The 15,675-nt window shown below is 39.5% G+C and overlaps 1 protein-coding gene across 1 annotated transcript; it reads right to left on the minus strand.

The window, feature by feature from the left end:
- Positions 1-475: 475 nt before the first annotated feature.
- On the minus strand, positions 476-14,575 carry LOC148891168 (vesicle-associated membrane protein-associated protein A-like). Its single transcript, XM_089007704.1, has 6 exons — positions 14,392-14,575; positions 6,038-6,190; positions 4,333-4,436; positions 4,059-4,139; positions 3,170-3,388; positions 476-1,209 (listed from the first exon to the last, which is right to left on the minus strand). The coding sequence occupies exons 1-6, from the start codon at positions 14,447-14,449 to the stop codon at positions 1,075-1,077; spliced, it is 750 nt and encodes a 249-aa protein (XP_088863830.1). The 5' UTR covers positions 14,450-14,575; the 3' UTR covers positions 476-1,074.
- Positions 14,576-15,675: the final 1,100 nt, after the last annotated feature.

A 15,675-nucleotide genomic window follows, 5' to 3' on the forward strand; every position in this document is an offset into this window, starting at 1 on the left:
AACTGCACTTTACACTGACTGACTGTACATTTCTATATTAATAAAAATATGAAACAGTGGGGGGCCATGTACACTTTTTCACTTGCACACATTTCCTTCACAGCCTTAGTCGATCTATAATAATAATAATAATAATAATAATAATAATAATAATACATTTCATTTATCAGTGCCTTTCAAATCTCTCAAGGTCACTTTACAGTCACAGGATACGTTTTTCTGTGTTCTGTTCTGCCTTTCCAGCAGCTCCTGCATTTTGTTTTTCTACTTCTTTCTTTCCTTTCCTCTTCCTTTCATAACTTTGCTGCCGTGAAATGTCAATTTCTCCCCTGCGAGACTAATAAAGGTACATCCAATCCAATTATTATGACGCACAAAAAAATGATTCTATTATGCTAAGGCTAACAAAACATCCCATAAATGCACCGCAGTTAGCTTCAGGATGATAGTACAAAAAGAGGAATTAGACTCATGTGGAAAGCACCGTTTTTTTGGTTTTTTTTTCTCCATTTTATTTTTCAATGTTGAATATCATAGAACAGGATTTTAAGAATGGAGACCCATTTTCAGTCAATGTTTGCCTTAGATGGGAAATAGAACATTTTTATGATCATATATAAAGTCTGCATCGATGGTTCAAGAATTGATAAAATGTACAAAGGGAAGGAAGGGAGGCACCTTGAAGCACCCGATTGGATGTGAACATTCCAAGAAGTAGAAAGGTGATGAAAGGTGAGAATTTCATGAAAATAAGTGTGTCCATATTGGTTTAAAGCAACTAAAGTGTGAGGGGAGGCGGGTTGTGATTCACTTCCATAGAAATGTCACAAGATGTGAACGTGTTTCCCCCCCCCAAAAAAAAATGTCTTCACCTTTCTGTATGCGTGAGTAACCGTGTGAAAGGGGGTTTAAAGGGGGGAGAGAAAAAAAAAAAGGCAACCTTTTTTTTTTTGTACACGCGTGTTGGCCCGGATGCCCACGCTAACCGGAGATATGGCAGACGTCAACACAAACACTTGGTTGGAGGGAAAGGTGGCGGAGACGCCCGCCGTTGCCCGCCAACCTCAAATGAGTCTACAAGATGAACTTCCCTAGGAAGAAGCCGATGAAAATGGCGGCGATGACCACCAAGAGGGAAGGCAAGGAGGCGGCTGAGGGAACGGTTGCCAGATCCGAGCGCGCCATCTTCCTCATGCGAGCGCCGTCGTCCTGGTGGAGGCAAGCAAAAGGCGTCAATTTGGGCTTTGACTTGATAAATGATTATATTTTATGTTTTTGCACAAAATAGATGACTCGGATTTGAATTGCTTTAACCCATTCACTGCCATCCCATAATGTACAGTGATACTTTGGCTTATGAACTTAATTGGTTCCCAGACAGATTGTGTAAGGCGAAAAGTGTGTATCCCAAAAATTAATTTCCCATAGGAAACTATTAAAATGAGAATGATGTGTTCCCAGGTCCCCATAAAACATACATTGCAAACTGCAAGTAAATAATAGTCAAATAAAATGTTATTTTATTTTATATAACCGGACTATCGATATTTCCTATCCTGCGGCATGTCTGTGTAAGCTCTCAGTCGTACAGGAGTGGTCCATCGATGAGAAGGTTTCTTCAGCCGTCATCTGTACAAAAGTGAAGGTTTCGGACGTTTCGCCTCCTATCCAAGAGACTTCGTCAGCGAACTAAAGTCTGACTGGTCGTATCGGCCCCATTTATATATCCCTAATGTCCAGACCTAGTGGTGCCGGACACAGCTATGATAGGTCCCTACTCTCAGGTTGGGGGGGGGGGGGGGTCGCAGGACCCCCCCCTGTGGCCCCACTGATTGTTCCTACATTCCTGACTAACGTGCTAACATGCTGATGAGGTGATACCGGGGGGAGTGGGGGTAATAGGCCCGGTAATCGTCCCGCGGCCCCCCCCCCCCCCCAACCTGAGAGTAGGGACCTATCATAGCTGTGTCCGGCACCACTAGGTCTGGACATTAGGGATATATAAATGGGGCCGATACGACCAGTCAGACTTTAGTTCGCTGACGAAGTCTCTTGGATAGGAGGCGAAACGTCCGAAACCTTCACTTTTGTACAGATGACGGCTGAAGAAACCTTCTCATCGATATCCTGCGGCATGTAAATTTTCTCCTTGCGTTCAGAGAAATAGTATCGTAATAAGCAGTACTATCGATATAACCGATATCGATATAACGAGACTTTACTGTATATGACTTTAGAGCAGGTCCTGTATTTTATGTTTCGACTTCTTCCTTTCATCACTTTGCTGCTGTGAAATGTAAATTTATCCACTGCGAGACTAATAAAGGCATATCCAATCCAATATTGAAAGGCGCTCAGAAATTAAATGTGTTATTATTATTATAATATATGTCATTTGCAGTGAAAACGTCCATCGCATCATACTGAGGTGTTTCCAGTACAGTGACACCTTGGCTTACAAACTTAATTGGTTCTCAGACGGAGTGTGTAAGGCAAAAAGTGTGTATCCCAAAAATTAATTTCCCATGGGAAACCATTAAAATGAGAATAATCCGTTCCCAGGTCCCCATAAAACCTAATTTTCCATGCCTTAAAACTACACAAAATATACCTTAGTTTATGTATAATAAATGTGCTATGGTATTACAATGAAAGAAATAAACTGTACGGTATAATAAAGTGGTTTTATTTACCTTTGTGATGGTCATTGATGGCTTGATGGAATGGAGTGGCCGGTTTCATCAGCATTAAACACTTGATGAGGAACGTAGCCTTCTTCTTTCACCATCTTGAGCAATGATCCCTTGTAGGTGCTTTCTCTGCAATAATTTTACCTAGTTCCTCATCAATTGTGTTGTTTAACTGGGTTGATGGGGCACCAATGCCGAATTTTAGTTTTTTTATATAAATTAATGTATTGAATTGTATTTTGAACAGCAACCCCCATTTCAAGCTCATATAACTCCAGACATATGTAATTTAGGAATTAACTCTTTTTTTTCTGATGAAAGAAGAGAGGCTAAGGTTTCTCATGCCGCTTTGAATGTTTATGTCGTCCTAAAATTCAATATTCTGTGAGTCCTGCCTGCAATTTGAGTGAAAATGACAAAAACCCTGGCACTGGAGTGGACATATTTTTGCACATCGTCTGGCAATGAATGAGTGACACCTTTAAATGTCGGTTCTCCTCGGCCATTTTGCTCATCTCAGACTGCAACCGCTTGCACTTTTCCAGCAACTTCTTCATCTCGGTGTCATCCAATGATGAGGCAGAAGCGCCGGCCAAGATGGCGGAGGTTGGCGTCGCTGCGACGGCGGCGACGGTTGAGGGCATGTCGCCCTTGGCGGAGTTCATTACCGGGGTAGATTTGCTGGAGTCCGCGTCATTCTGAGAACCAGGTGGTGGGATTAATACATTCAGAGTGGAAATTAATTACCATATTTTCCGGTGTATAAGGTGCACCTTATAATGGTGTGCCTTATATTTGATGATTGAAAACTAATATACTCCGGTGCGCCTTATACACCAGAAAATACAGTATATATTATATTTGGAAAACTTTTTTCCAATAATTGAAGGTGCGCCTTATATATGGAAAACAGTTTGAAAAAAAAATACCATTTATTGGGGGTGCGCCTTATACGCCGGAAAATACAGTATTTTTTAAAATATTTTATTATTATTATTATTATATATTTATTATTGTATATACAGTAAAGTCTCGTTATATCGATATTCAAGGGAGTCCGAAAGAATATCGATATAACCGGGACCATCGATATATCCGCCCCTGTTTGCATGTAATTTTCTCCATGCGTGCATAGAAATAGTATCGATATAACCGGGACTATCGATATATCCGATATCGATATAACGAGACTTTACTGTATATTTTTTTGAAGATTTGGGAGTTTTTGCTCATCAAATCGATCTTGCAAAATTGTGCAAATGTGCCTGATGAAATTCTAAGCCTCATTTTTTTTTTCAATTTGAACTGCTGAAATGAAGTTTTTTTTTTTCAAAATAAAATATGTAAAAGACACGGCCTCTTTCTTACCGTCTTATCATTTTCAGAAGGCAACTCAAAGACGCATCTTAACTTGGAATCCATCAGGTCTTCGGGCTTCGCATCTTTCCACTGGGCGGCGGCAGAGGGAAAGATATTAAAAATAAAATACTTTAGTACATTTGCCACATGGAATCCGTTTCATAGTAACACAATCGACAAATCTGATCTTATGACATCTTTTAAAGAGTCCAGTGCGGCAACTCATGACAGGGTTATTGCTTCCCTCTGGTGGCAGAAAGGACATAGTTGCACGGTTCCTCACCAAGGACTCCATGTCGGAGACGTTGGCTGGAGCGAAGATGGTCTGCACCATGAATTTGTGTTTGCTCTTCTCATTGGGGTCGTAGTCGAAAGGCTGTAACATAACTGAGGAAAGGGGGACAATAAAGCAGAGTCAAGACTGTTGACCATCATATTAACTCATTCACTGCCGGACAATGTGCAAAAAATGTGGCTAACTCCAGTGCCAGGGTTTTTGTCATTTTCACTCAAATTCCAGGACCCACAGAATATTGACTTTTAGGACAACACAAACATTAAATTCATCATAAGAAACCCTAGACTCCCTTCTTTCATCGGAAAAAAATGGTTAATTCCTAAGTTATATGGGTTATCTGAGGTTGAAATGCGGGCGGCTGTACAAAATACAATTTAATACATTAATGTATATAGCTCATTCACTGCAAATTAAGAAACCCCAGACTTTCTTCTTTCATAAAAAAACAGTTAATCCCTAAATTATATGGGTCTGGAGTTAACTGAGCTTGAAATGGGGGCGGCTGTACAAAATACAATTCAATACGTTAATTTACATAGTGCATTCACTGCAGAGTAAGAAATCTTAGACTTTCTTTTTTAATAAAAAAACGTTAATTCCTAAATTGTTTTCATCTGGAGTTATCTGAGCTTGAAATGGGGGCGGCTGTCCAAATTAAATTGCATAGATACGGCTGTACAAAATACAATGCAATACATTAATTTATATAGCGCATTCACTGCAGAGTAAGAAACCTGAAACTTCTTTCATCAGAAAAAAAAGAGATAATTCCTAAATTACATGCGTCTGGAGTTATCTGAGCTTGAAACGGGGGCGGCTGTCCGAATTAAATTGCATAGATATTAATTTATATGGCGCTTTAACAACAGCTGAAGCTGGAACAAAGCGCTAACATGGACAAAAGGCAAATGCTGCCCCCTTGTGAACGGGACAAAAACATTGCCAGAGGCCCTGACCAGTGCTTTATCGGCACACCCCAGTAAGAAAAAAACAAAACCCGAACAAATTCGGGAATGGCGGCGAATGAGTAAAAAAAAGGGGGGACAAGGTGGTGGCAAAAAGTACTTTTTTTCATGGCTCGTGTGCAAATTGAGTGAAATTAAACTCAAAATTATTTGGGCCCACAACGACATAAGCTAAGGTAAGCAGAGCTGCATTATTACTTCTTTAATTTTTAAATTAATTTATTTTAATGTGTTTTTTTATGTTTTTATGTTTTATGTTTTACTTTTTTATTTACTTTATTTACATATTTATTTACGTATTTATTTACTTTTTAAACGTACTTTTTATTTACTTTATTTACTTTTTTATTTACTTTATGTATTTATTTACGCAATTGTTTATGTATTTATTTATGTATTTATTTATTTGTTTATTTTTGGGGGGCTTGTTCTTGTAAGCACTAAAATTGATCGGTTGATGAAATTGATCACACTGTGGCGACTATTTGTCTTGCTGATGAACGGCTGCTTCAACTAGTTTTTGTTTTTAATTCAAACAGTCCGTTTCCCGCGCAAAATCTTCAAGGTAAAAAAAATGTCAGGAAAAGGCTCCTAAAACAACTGAACTTAGTTCAAAATACATTTGTTCAGACAATTATAACCAGTTCAATGTTGCATTTGGTGTTTGCATCAAAACCTTCACACTTTTGGCTACAAAGTGGTCAAAACTGGCCAACTTGACTGACCGGAGATGTTGACGGCGGCTCCTGCTTCGATGACGCCGCTGTTGGGCCGTACGCAATAGCGGCGCGGCGCCGTCGTCTTGACTTTGAAGCATACTCTTCTCTCGGAGAGGTTCTTCAGCTTGAGGTTGGTCGTGACGACATCCGTAAATGGACCTGGTGGAGGACGGGAGGACAAACCGGCGAGTTACAACCAGTTTCAACTGGGGATAGCGATTCAAAAAACAACAACAACAAACAGTAAGCTTAGGAAGTAAACAAAGGAATTTCTTCAAAATAATAATCATATTTAACTCATTCACTGCCGGACGATGTGCAAAAAAAGTGTCCACTCCAGTGCCAGGGCTTTTGTCATTCTCACTCGAATTCCAGGAGTCACATAATATTGATAATAATAATAATAATAATACATTTAATTTCCAAGCGCCTTTCAGAACACTCAAGGACACTTAACAATAAAAAAACAATAAACAAAAGAATAAAACCATAAATAAAATGCTAAATAATAAAATAGCTGATTGAACTAGACCATGAATGCAATTTTAAAAAGAAGGGTTTTGAGGTGGGATTTGAAAGTAGGAAGGGAGTCAATATGGGTGGAATCGAATTCCAGAGTTTGGAAGCAGAGCGGCTGAAAGCTCTGCCCCCCCATCGTGGCGAGACGGGCAGAAGGCACATAGAGGTGACGGGAGGATGAGGATGTGAGGGACCAAGAGGGTTTTAGGACGACATACACATTCAATACAGCGTTAGAAACCTGACACTCTCGTCTTTCATCAGAAAAAGACTTGATTCCTAAACGATATGGATCTAGAGTTATATGACCTTGAAATAAGGGCAAATGTCCAAAATACAATGCAATACATACATATTGGTTTATATAGTGCTTTAACAACAACTGAAACTGTAACAAAGCACTAACATTGAAACAAGGGATGTGCCGCCCCTTGTGGAAGGGAAAAACATTGCCAGAGGGCTGGCCAGCGCTTTATTGGCACCCAAGCATGAAAAAACAAAACAAAACCTGAACAAATTCGGGAAAGGCGCTCTACGTCATATTTTCAATTCCCGAATAAATTTGTGAATGGCAGTGAATGAGTTTTACCACGTCCAGCCATGTTCGGCTCGCGTCCATTTTTATACAATCCAATGGACAGCTATTATATACAGGAAATAAAGCAGTCACAAAGATAGAAAGCAGGGGGGTGATGATTCGAGAAGAAAGTTGTCATTCTATGAAAATACGAAGGACTTTGAAGTTGGATTTTTTTTTAACAGAAAAAAAATGACTTGGTGTATATTATGAGAATGATATTTTTTTTTAATTGAATAATTCTCCTTCAAGGAAACATTCATAAATAAATGTGTATGGTACAGACGCTCCGCAATTTACAAATGTGATACGTTCGGGACGGTGTGAAATTGTTCGTAAGTAGCCTTCAGTGCTATATTTTGTATGGAATGTATGTTTTAGGTTTATATAACGATGTTTAAGGTTTATATAAATATATTTAATATTTATATAAGTACGTTTAAGGCTTGTACAAGTAACCTGTATTGGTTTGTACTGAAAAATAAACATTTAATAAAATATATGCTCTATAAAGATATGTACCGTATTTTCTGGAATATAAGGCGCACCTTTAACAAATGACATTTAAAAACCTTTTCTATGCATAAGGTGCACCGCATTATCATTTCAATCAATGACACGTTTTAAAACGTTTTCCGTACATAAGGCGCGCCGCATGATGAGGCGCATAGTCAGCTTTTGAAAAAATATTTTCTTTTAGGTGTGCCTTATAGTACAGAAAATACAGTGCGTGTACAAGTGGAAAGAATACTACATATGTTACTATAAAAATGTTCGTATGTACAGTTGTTCGTAACTTGAATGTTCGTAAGTAGGGGAGTGTCTGTCCAAATATGCTAATTATACTTCAAGGGAGAGAAAAAAAAACCCAGAATCGGTTGACAAAGAGTTCAAAAAGAACTTCAAGGGGTCGTTTGAACAGTATGAACGCAACTCGATTAGCCTGATGTGATTACACAGAATAATTCAATCGAGGCTTCGCGTGAACGGCAAAAGGTGAAATGAGAGCGCCTGAAGGCCTTCAATGGACCAAGCGGGATTCAAGGCGGCCATGATGGGGACCACCTGTATGACTTGACAGGGTTCGAGAGTGCTTTTTTTTTGGGGGGGGGGGGGGGGGGGGGGTCGATCGGACACTGTGGACGGAGACTCGGAACCAGAAAGATTGTCTTTACTGCCGGCAGGAGACGTAGCCATTCATGAAAGACGCTTGAATTCTGCAGTCCTCTGCCAAGCTATTTATTGAGAGTATATGCAAATTGAAGTAATACATTAGTATTACTTTAGTATTGATTAGAATACCACACCTCTTGAGGTCTAAGCACGAACAGCTGTAAGCAATAAAACATTGTCTTTTCCATGAACTGATACATTTGTAACCTGGCTAATGAGCTCTTCCTATGAAGGAGTTTCAAGTCGTAAATTACTTCTGTGATAAAGGAGTTTCCCAAGTCCTGAATTCTGTCCAAGGCCAGATCTCCTAGATAAAGATAACAGTTTAACTTGCTGTGTCTGTTGACCCCAGGTTGCCTGTGCTTCAATTGTGTATTCGAGTCACACATGTTGACTAAGCATATAACAGCATGAAACTTTTAAATATGATAACTTCTTATTCTCCATCAGAAGAGTTCAAATCGCACGGTTAAGTCAGGTTAATACAGAGAAAAATGGGTTTTTCGACCATAATCCGTTCCAGAAACATGTTTGAAAACAGAAACATTTGCCATTATAATCAATATAATCAATGTTTGCTTTTTTCAATTGTGATTGAACAATACACACACGCCTGCTCACAATCATACAAGTCTCCACCGCTTTCCTAAATATCATAATCTACGACGGATTTGAGAGTCGATAACATTTGGAGTTGGAAATCAGAAGCGAGCATCATGAGGACGGACGGACGGACGGATGGCCTTTTCTCCGTAGCGAGCTAGCGCTAAATGAGCTGTTTTTTGTTGTTGTTTTTTTCACCATGTCACAACTCATTAGGGCTAAATCCAGCTGACAGTCAGGACCCTAATGGGAGGCAAGCTCGGTCACAAGATGACCAACACAAAGCGCTGATCTTCGAGCCGATACGTAACCGCGACAACCCGTAGACTTGACTTGAATACAATAAAATACATCTTAAATTATAGAACGCTTTCACAACAGCTGCAACGAAGCGCTTCACATAGTCAACACAAAGTAAAATAATAAACACAAACAGGAACATCAAAACATGGACTGTTGTGTAATCTTAAACGACTTTCCCTATGCACTCTACGATGTTCGAGTAGAAGAAAAACAAACGCTTTATTACATGAAGCAGTTCTAGTTGGAAGCCTTCTTTTCACCAGTGGATCAGAGACGTCATGGTGGAATGCGCACGTGTGCTATGAGCTAAGTTTTGAATGTAAACACCAAAGCTGTAGCATCCATTGATGAATGAGTCTTTATTCCCGCGCCGGGAAGCTGATGGGCAGACTGTTACGCTAACGTACGATAGCATCAGTGATGCTAATGCCTTTTATTCTTATCTTTGTTTATATCTTTTAACCCCCCTTTCAAATTGCTGCTTTCCGATTTTTATTCTGATTGTAGCTGAGTTGATATGACTGACAATTAGCATAGCGGATTTTAAAGTCCGATAACTGACACCATTTTCTACTTCTTTCTTTCCTTTCATGACTTTGCTGATGTGAAATGTAAATTTCACATCTGAAAAGGACGCTTTGATCCTCTCCTCTAGAACTGCTTCATGTCACAAAGAGGGTACAGCAAGTTCTGAAGAATGAATGACTGTGTCGTTATGTTGTCATATTTGTTATTTTTTCGACTTCAAGATGGCGCCGCGAGAGTGGCTGCCTTTCCAGCAGCTCCTGAATTTTGTTTTTCTACTTCTTTCTTTCCTTTCCTCTTCTTTTCACAACTTTGCTGTTGTGAAATGTACATTTCTCCACTGCGAGACGAATAAAGGTACATCCACTCCAATATCCACTCTATTCGTATTAATTTTTTTGACTGAAAGGAACACGACACATGGATTGTTATGTTGGCTTTTCTCACAAAAAAAAAACACCAAAAACGTGAATTTGGTGTTTATGCATGGCAAGTTGGAAGGTATTAAAGGCTGTGCATTAAGCTAGGCCAGTGTTGACAATAGGCTACATTCACAGGGGCTGCTCAGAACGATAAGACGCCAGGCATGACCCGCTTGCAGTACACAAGCGTGGTAGTGTTGCAGCACACAAACATACACTTACATACACACACACACACACACACACACACACACACACACACACACACACACACACACACACACACACACACACACACACACACACACACACACACACACACACACACACGACAAAAAACGCACAGGTGCGTCACCAGGACATTCCCGTAAAACCAAAAGATTTCGTCGCTAGTGCTGTTTTGTTGACGGCAATATCTATCTAGCTATTAGCTATCGAGCTATCTAGCTCTCTATTTGCCATCTATCTGGCTGTCTAACTATCTAGCTATTAGCTATCAAGCTATCCAGAAAATACGGTTGTTTCAATCTGCGTAGCCGTTGAATGCTAATTTAGTCAATTTAAGTGGGTTAAACTGAAAATCTAGAATACAGACACTCCCCGATTTATGAACATTCCAATTATGAATAACGGTACATACAAACATTTTTGTAGTAACATATGTAGTATTCAATCCAGTTGTACATGAGGTATGATTTTGGGGGTGTATGGGGGTAGTCAAATTATTTGATGGATTATTTTCACATTGTTTTTAAAACTGATTCTGATTCACTTGGCACTTTGTGTGCAGCAATGGTTGCTTTAAAGTACAGATGGTGCCCTACTTACGAACATTCGAGTTACGGACAACGGTACATACAAACATTGTTGTAGTAACATATCAAGTATTCAATCCAGTTGTACATGTCCATATGTTTTATTAAATGTTTATTTTTCACTACAAACCAATACAGGTTACTTTTACAAGCCTAGAACATCGTTATATAAACCTTAAACATACATTCCAGACAAAAAAATAGCACTGAAGCAACTTACGAACGAATTCACGTTACGAACAACCGTTCGAAACGTATCTCGTTCGTAAATTGGGGAGCGTCTGTATTAAATATATTTTTGTAGTAACATATGTAGTATTCAATCCAGTTGTACACGTACATATCTTTATCGAGCATATATTTGATTAAATGTTTATTTTTCAGTACCGACCAATACTTATGCAAGCCTGAAACATCGTTATATAAACCTTAAAGGACAACCGACATCTCCGGCCGGACAAGTTGTGTCCATAATTTGTAAAATGGCTTCAAATGACTTCTACTGAGCGTATTTTAATAAGATTCCACCGCATATAGTGATATTTTACGTTGCTGACAGTTAGGACCCTAACCGTAGTAGAACCCGGATTGACAGTTCTAGTATTGAGTATTACACCGGGCGACAATGCGGCGAAATGGAAGAGTTAACAGAAAGAATTCGGGACTGGTATAGAAAGTGTATTAAAATAATAATTCTAATAATAATACACAGCGAGCACAATTCAAGACAGCACGGAAACGACTCCAACATAAACACGGCCATGGTCCACCATGTTCCACCTACACCTTGTCTCATCTTGTTGTGTGCCAGCCAAGTTTTGCCCCCCCCCCCCCCTCCCCCGGCCCGGGTGGTAGCAGGGGGAAAAAAACATGGCCGCCGTCTTCAATATACAGTAAAGTCTCGTTATATCGATATTCAAGGGAGTCTGAAAAAATATCGATATAACCGGGACTATCGATATATCCGACCCTGTTTGCATGTAATTTTCTCCGTGCGTGCATAGAAATAGTATCGATATAACCGGGACTATCGATATATCCGATATCGATATAACGAGACTTTACTGTAACAAGAAAGAATCTCAGATGGGTGAAGATATTTTATAAGTAAGTCCGTTATGTTGAAAAGTTGAAGCGTTATTGAATTGTGAAAATATAGTCCGCGTTTTGCTTCATTAATTCAATCGGCTTGGTTCAATCACATAATCGGATGTTCGGATAAATTACGTCAATTGGTTTTATTCATTAAAACTGACCGGAGAAAATTGATATGGCAGACTGTTAATCATTCAGAGCTAATTGGAGGTTCAATTCAGGGACACAGTAAAGTCTCGTTATATCGATATTCAAGGGAGTCCGAAAAAATATCGATATAACCGGGACTATCGATATATCCGACCCTGTTTGCATGTAATTTTCTCCGTGCGTGCATAGAAATAGTATCGATATAACCGGGACTATCGATATATCCGATATCGATATAACGAGACTTTACTGTATAACCATTTTAGTATTTTTAATGTATTTTTTTTTGCCTGGACATTAGAGCAAAAAAAATCATCAAGCTTCACAACAAGCAGTATTTTGGCAGAAAGTGATCAATACTAGATGAAGTTGACTGTCAAACTAAACATAAAAACAAAGAATTACACATGGATTAAAAACATTACATAAGAAAGTCCACGATCTTAATGCTAACACTGGATGCAAAAACGACAAACGGGCTAACAAAAATAGCCAAAATTCTGCGAAAATGACACATCTTTAAACAACTTGTATTTGAACAGAAGCAGTATCACAACATGCAGTGTACCGCGACAACAGTTTGCGTAGATTCTTTATCCTCAGCAAAAATCAGTATCACACACATTTTGCTGATTTTTCTGATCAACGCACAATTTATGTATGAAACAATTATTGAAAATTAATGTCAATCATGACATTACATAGCAAACAACACTCACAGGCTAATATAATAATAATAATCAATTTAATTTACAATGTATGCAGAAATTGACTAATATCACTGTTGCTTAGTTACAAGTCTTGTTTCTATGGAAGAGGTTATTCTCAGAATTCTGATTTTAACTCATTCACTGCCAGACAATGTGCAAAAAAATGTGTGTACTCCATTGCCAGGGTTTTTGTTATTGTCACTCAAATTCCAGGACACACAGAATATTGAGTTTTAGGACTACATAAACATTCAATACAGCGTAAGAAACCTTACACTTTCTTTTTTCATCAGAAAAAAAACTTCGTGTCTAGCTGATTTGGTTCTGGGGATATTGGCTTCTAAAATAAAAGTCAAAGTCAGCTTTAGTGTCAAATATGCTAATATGCATGACATACAGCACAGATGAAATTAATGTACTCTCGGACCCAGCGTGCAAGGCACTTATAATGTGGCTAAAAAAGACAGACAATACATGTAATTTCTGAATGTAAAGTGAGGTACTGTCATCTGTAAAGTGAGGTACTGACGTATGTAAAGTGAGGTAGTGTCGTATGTAAAGTGATCAGGCGGTTTCTTGCCAATGAACTTCTAAGGTTTTCAACACTACGTTGACTGTTTATGTAGTCCTAAAACTCATTATTCTGCAATTTAAGTAAGCAAAACCCATGGCACTGCAGTGGACAATTTTTTTGCACATGTCGGGCAGTGAATGAGTTAATTGTATAAAGTGACACTGTTCCTTGCAGGCTTATTACCGGTACACATTCATCAGCATAAAAAAGCAACAGTTGTAATCAACAAATGTTACAAGTGAGGGTTAAAGGACGGGGAGTTGAAAAAAGGGCATGTTTTAGAAAAGCTAACACTTGGGTTGGCCTGCCTAGCCAACGATTAAATGACACATCACTGAAAAGCTAGCCAGGTGCAGCTACACAGTACTGCCTAGCGCCCGAATGTTTTTTTTTCCCCCAGACTATCCTAAAACTGGATTGTTAGACTCAAGTTCATAAAAGTGAGTTGCAGCGTGATAATTCACTGTTAGATTTTTTTTTCCCGACGACTGTCAGTCCCTGAAATCACTTGCTATGATAAAGTGTGCAATTCCAATCCACACGTTCAGTCATCCCACCACCATTCAAACTTGAATGAATGCCGTTTTGCCCATGCTAACATTGCTAACACGTTCACTTCCAGCGACGTCAGCCTGCCCGGGTATCACACCACCACCTTTGGCCGCCAGCGTGGCCTCGAGGCCCGGCTCGGCCGCGTCACCGGAGCGCGAGGAGGAAGTGGCGGGCCCGTCCAGTCCGCGGCTAACTTAAAATGGCGCTGAACGTTTGCTAGCAACAAGCCTACGACGAGCCGCTGGAGTGAGTGTAAAAAATGATATTTGATGCACCTACAACACGTCGTCACGAAGCACCGGGACGTTTGTCACGCAACAGGCATATTACGGCAGCCCTTACCTTTAAATTTGAGGTCGGAAGGAGGCTCGAGGACGAGTACCTGGTCCAACTTTGACATTTTAGCTAAAGAGGAGGGGGCGCGTGAGTGGGAACGGGTCACTACGACTATAGCAAAGCTCTACTACTCTCTCTCTCTCTCTTCCCTCAGTCCACACGGAGCACAACGCCGACGTGCGCGAGCTCGTGGCTACTAATACCAGAGCGCGCACGCAGCCAGTGCGCGCAAGCACGCAATACCTACCGGTGAGTGCGTACGTGCGTGCTTACGTCACTATGCGGCCCGGCAAACGTAGTTAAAGGCTCAGTAATTGTGTTAAAGCCCAGGAGGAATAACATGAGAATTAGTCCAAATTGTCAACATAACCACAGTACTCTTGAATTTAGCTGAAATGACTTTTGAGTGACTATAACCCTTGATGAATTTGCCTCATTTTACCTCTTTATTGTCTACATTTTCAGACGATAATTACACTTTAGGGAGCTGCTTTATTTGAAACGACGTAAAATAGTTTTTTTTATAGGTCTCCTTTAAAACTAACGATGGAGTCGACACCTGCATGCTGATGGTTTGGCACCCATCGATTCACAGAAAATATAAACATTTTTTTCATGTTCCTATTTTGAAAATACAGTGATACCTGGGCTTACAAACTTGATTGGTTCCCAGACAGAGTGTGAAAGGCGAAAAGTGTGTATCCCAAAAACAAATTTCCCATAGGAAACCATTAAAATGAGAATAATCCGTTCCCAGGTCCCCATAAAACATAATTTTCTACTTTCTAATTTTCTAAGCCTTAACACAATGCAAAATATACCTTATTTAATGTATAATAAATGTGCTATGGTATTATAATTAAAGAAATAAACTGTACTTTATAATACAGTTGTTTTATTGACCTTTGTAATGGTTGTTGATGGCTTGATGGAATGGAGTGGCAGGTTTCCTCAGCATTAAACATTTGATGAGGAGCGTAAGCTTCTTTCAACATCTTGAGGAATGATCCCCAGTAGGTGCTTTCTCTGTGATAATTTTACCTAGTTCCTCATCAATTGTGTTCCGTTTAGCTGGGTTGATAGATTTTTGCATCAAGTGTACAGATGGCTTGTGCGGGTTATTGGTCTACCTTGATTGATGGGATACATTAACCTTGCAGTCTACACTCTGCCTTTGAATTATCAAAGTTGAAACAAATGTCACTGTTTTCTATCCATTTTCTCATTCTCTCTCTGTCGTCTGCCTGTCTGTAACCCCCACACCCTCACTGCTGCGTTCTTGACCAATCA

This window comes from Hippocampus bargibanti, linkage group LG11 (assembly GCF_051943395.1).
Source record: "Hippocampus bargibanti isolate YZ-2025 linkage group LG11, ASM5194339v1, whole genome shotgun sequence".
Classification (NCBI taxonomy): Eukaryota; Metazoa; Chordata; class Actinopteri; order Syngnathiformes; family Syngnathidae; genus Hippocampus; species Hippocampus bargibanti.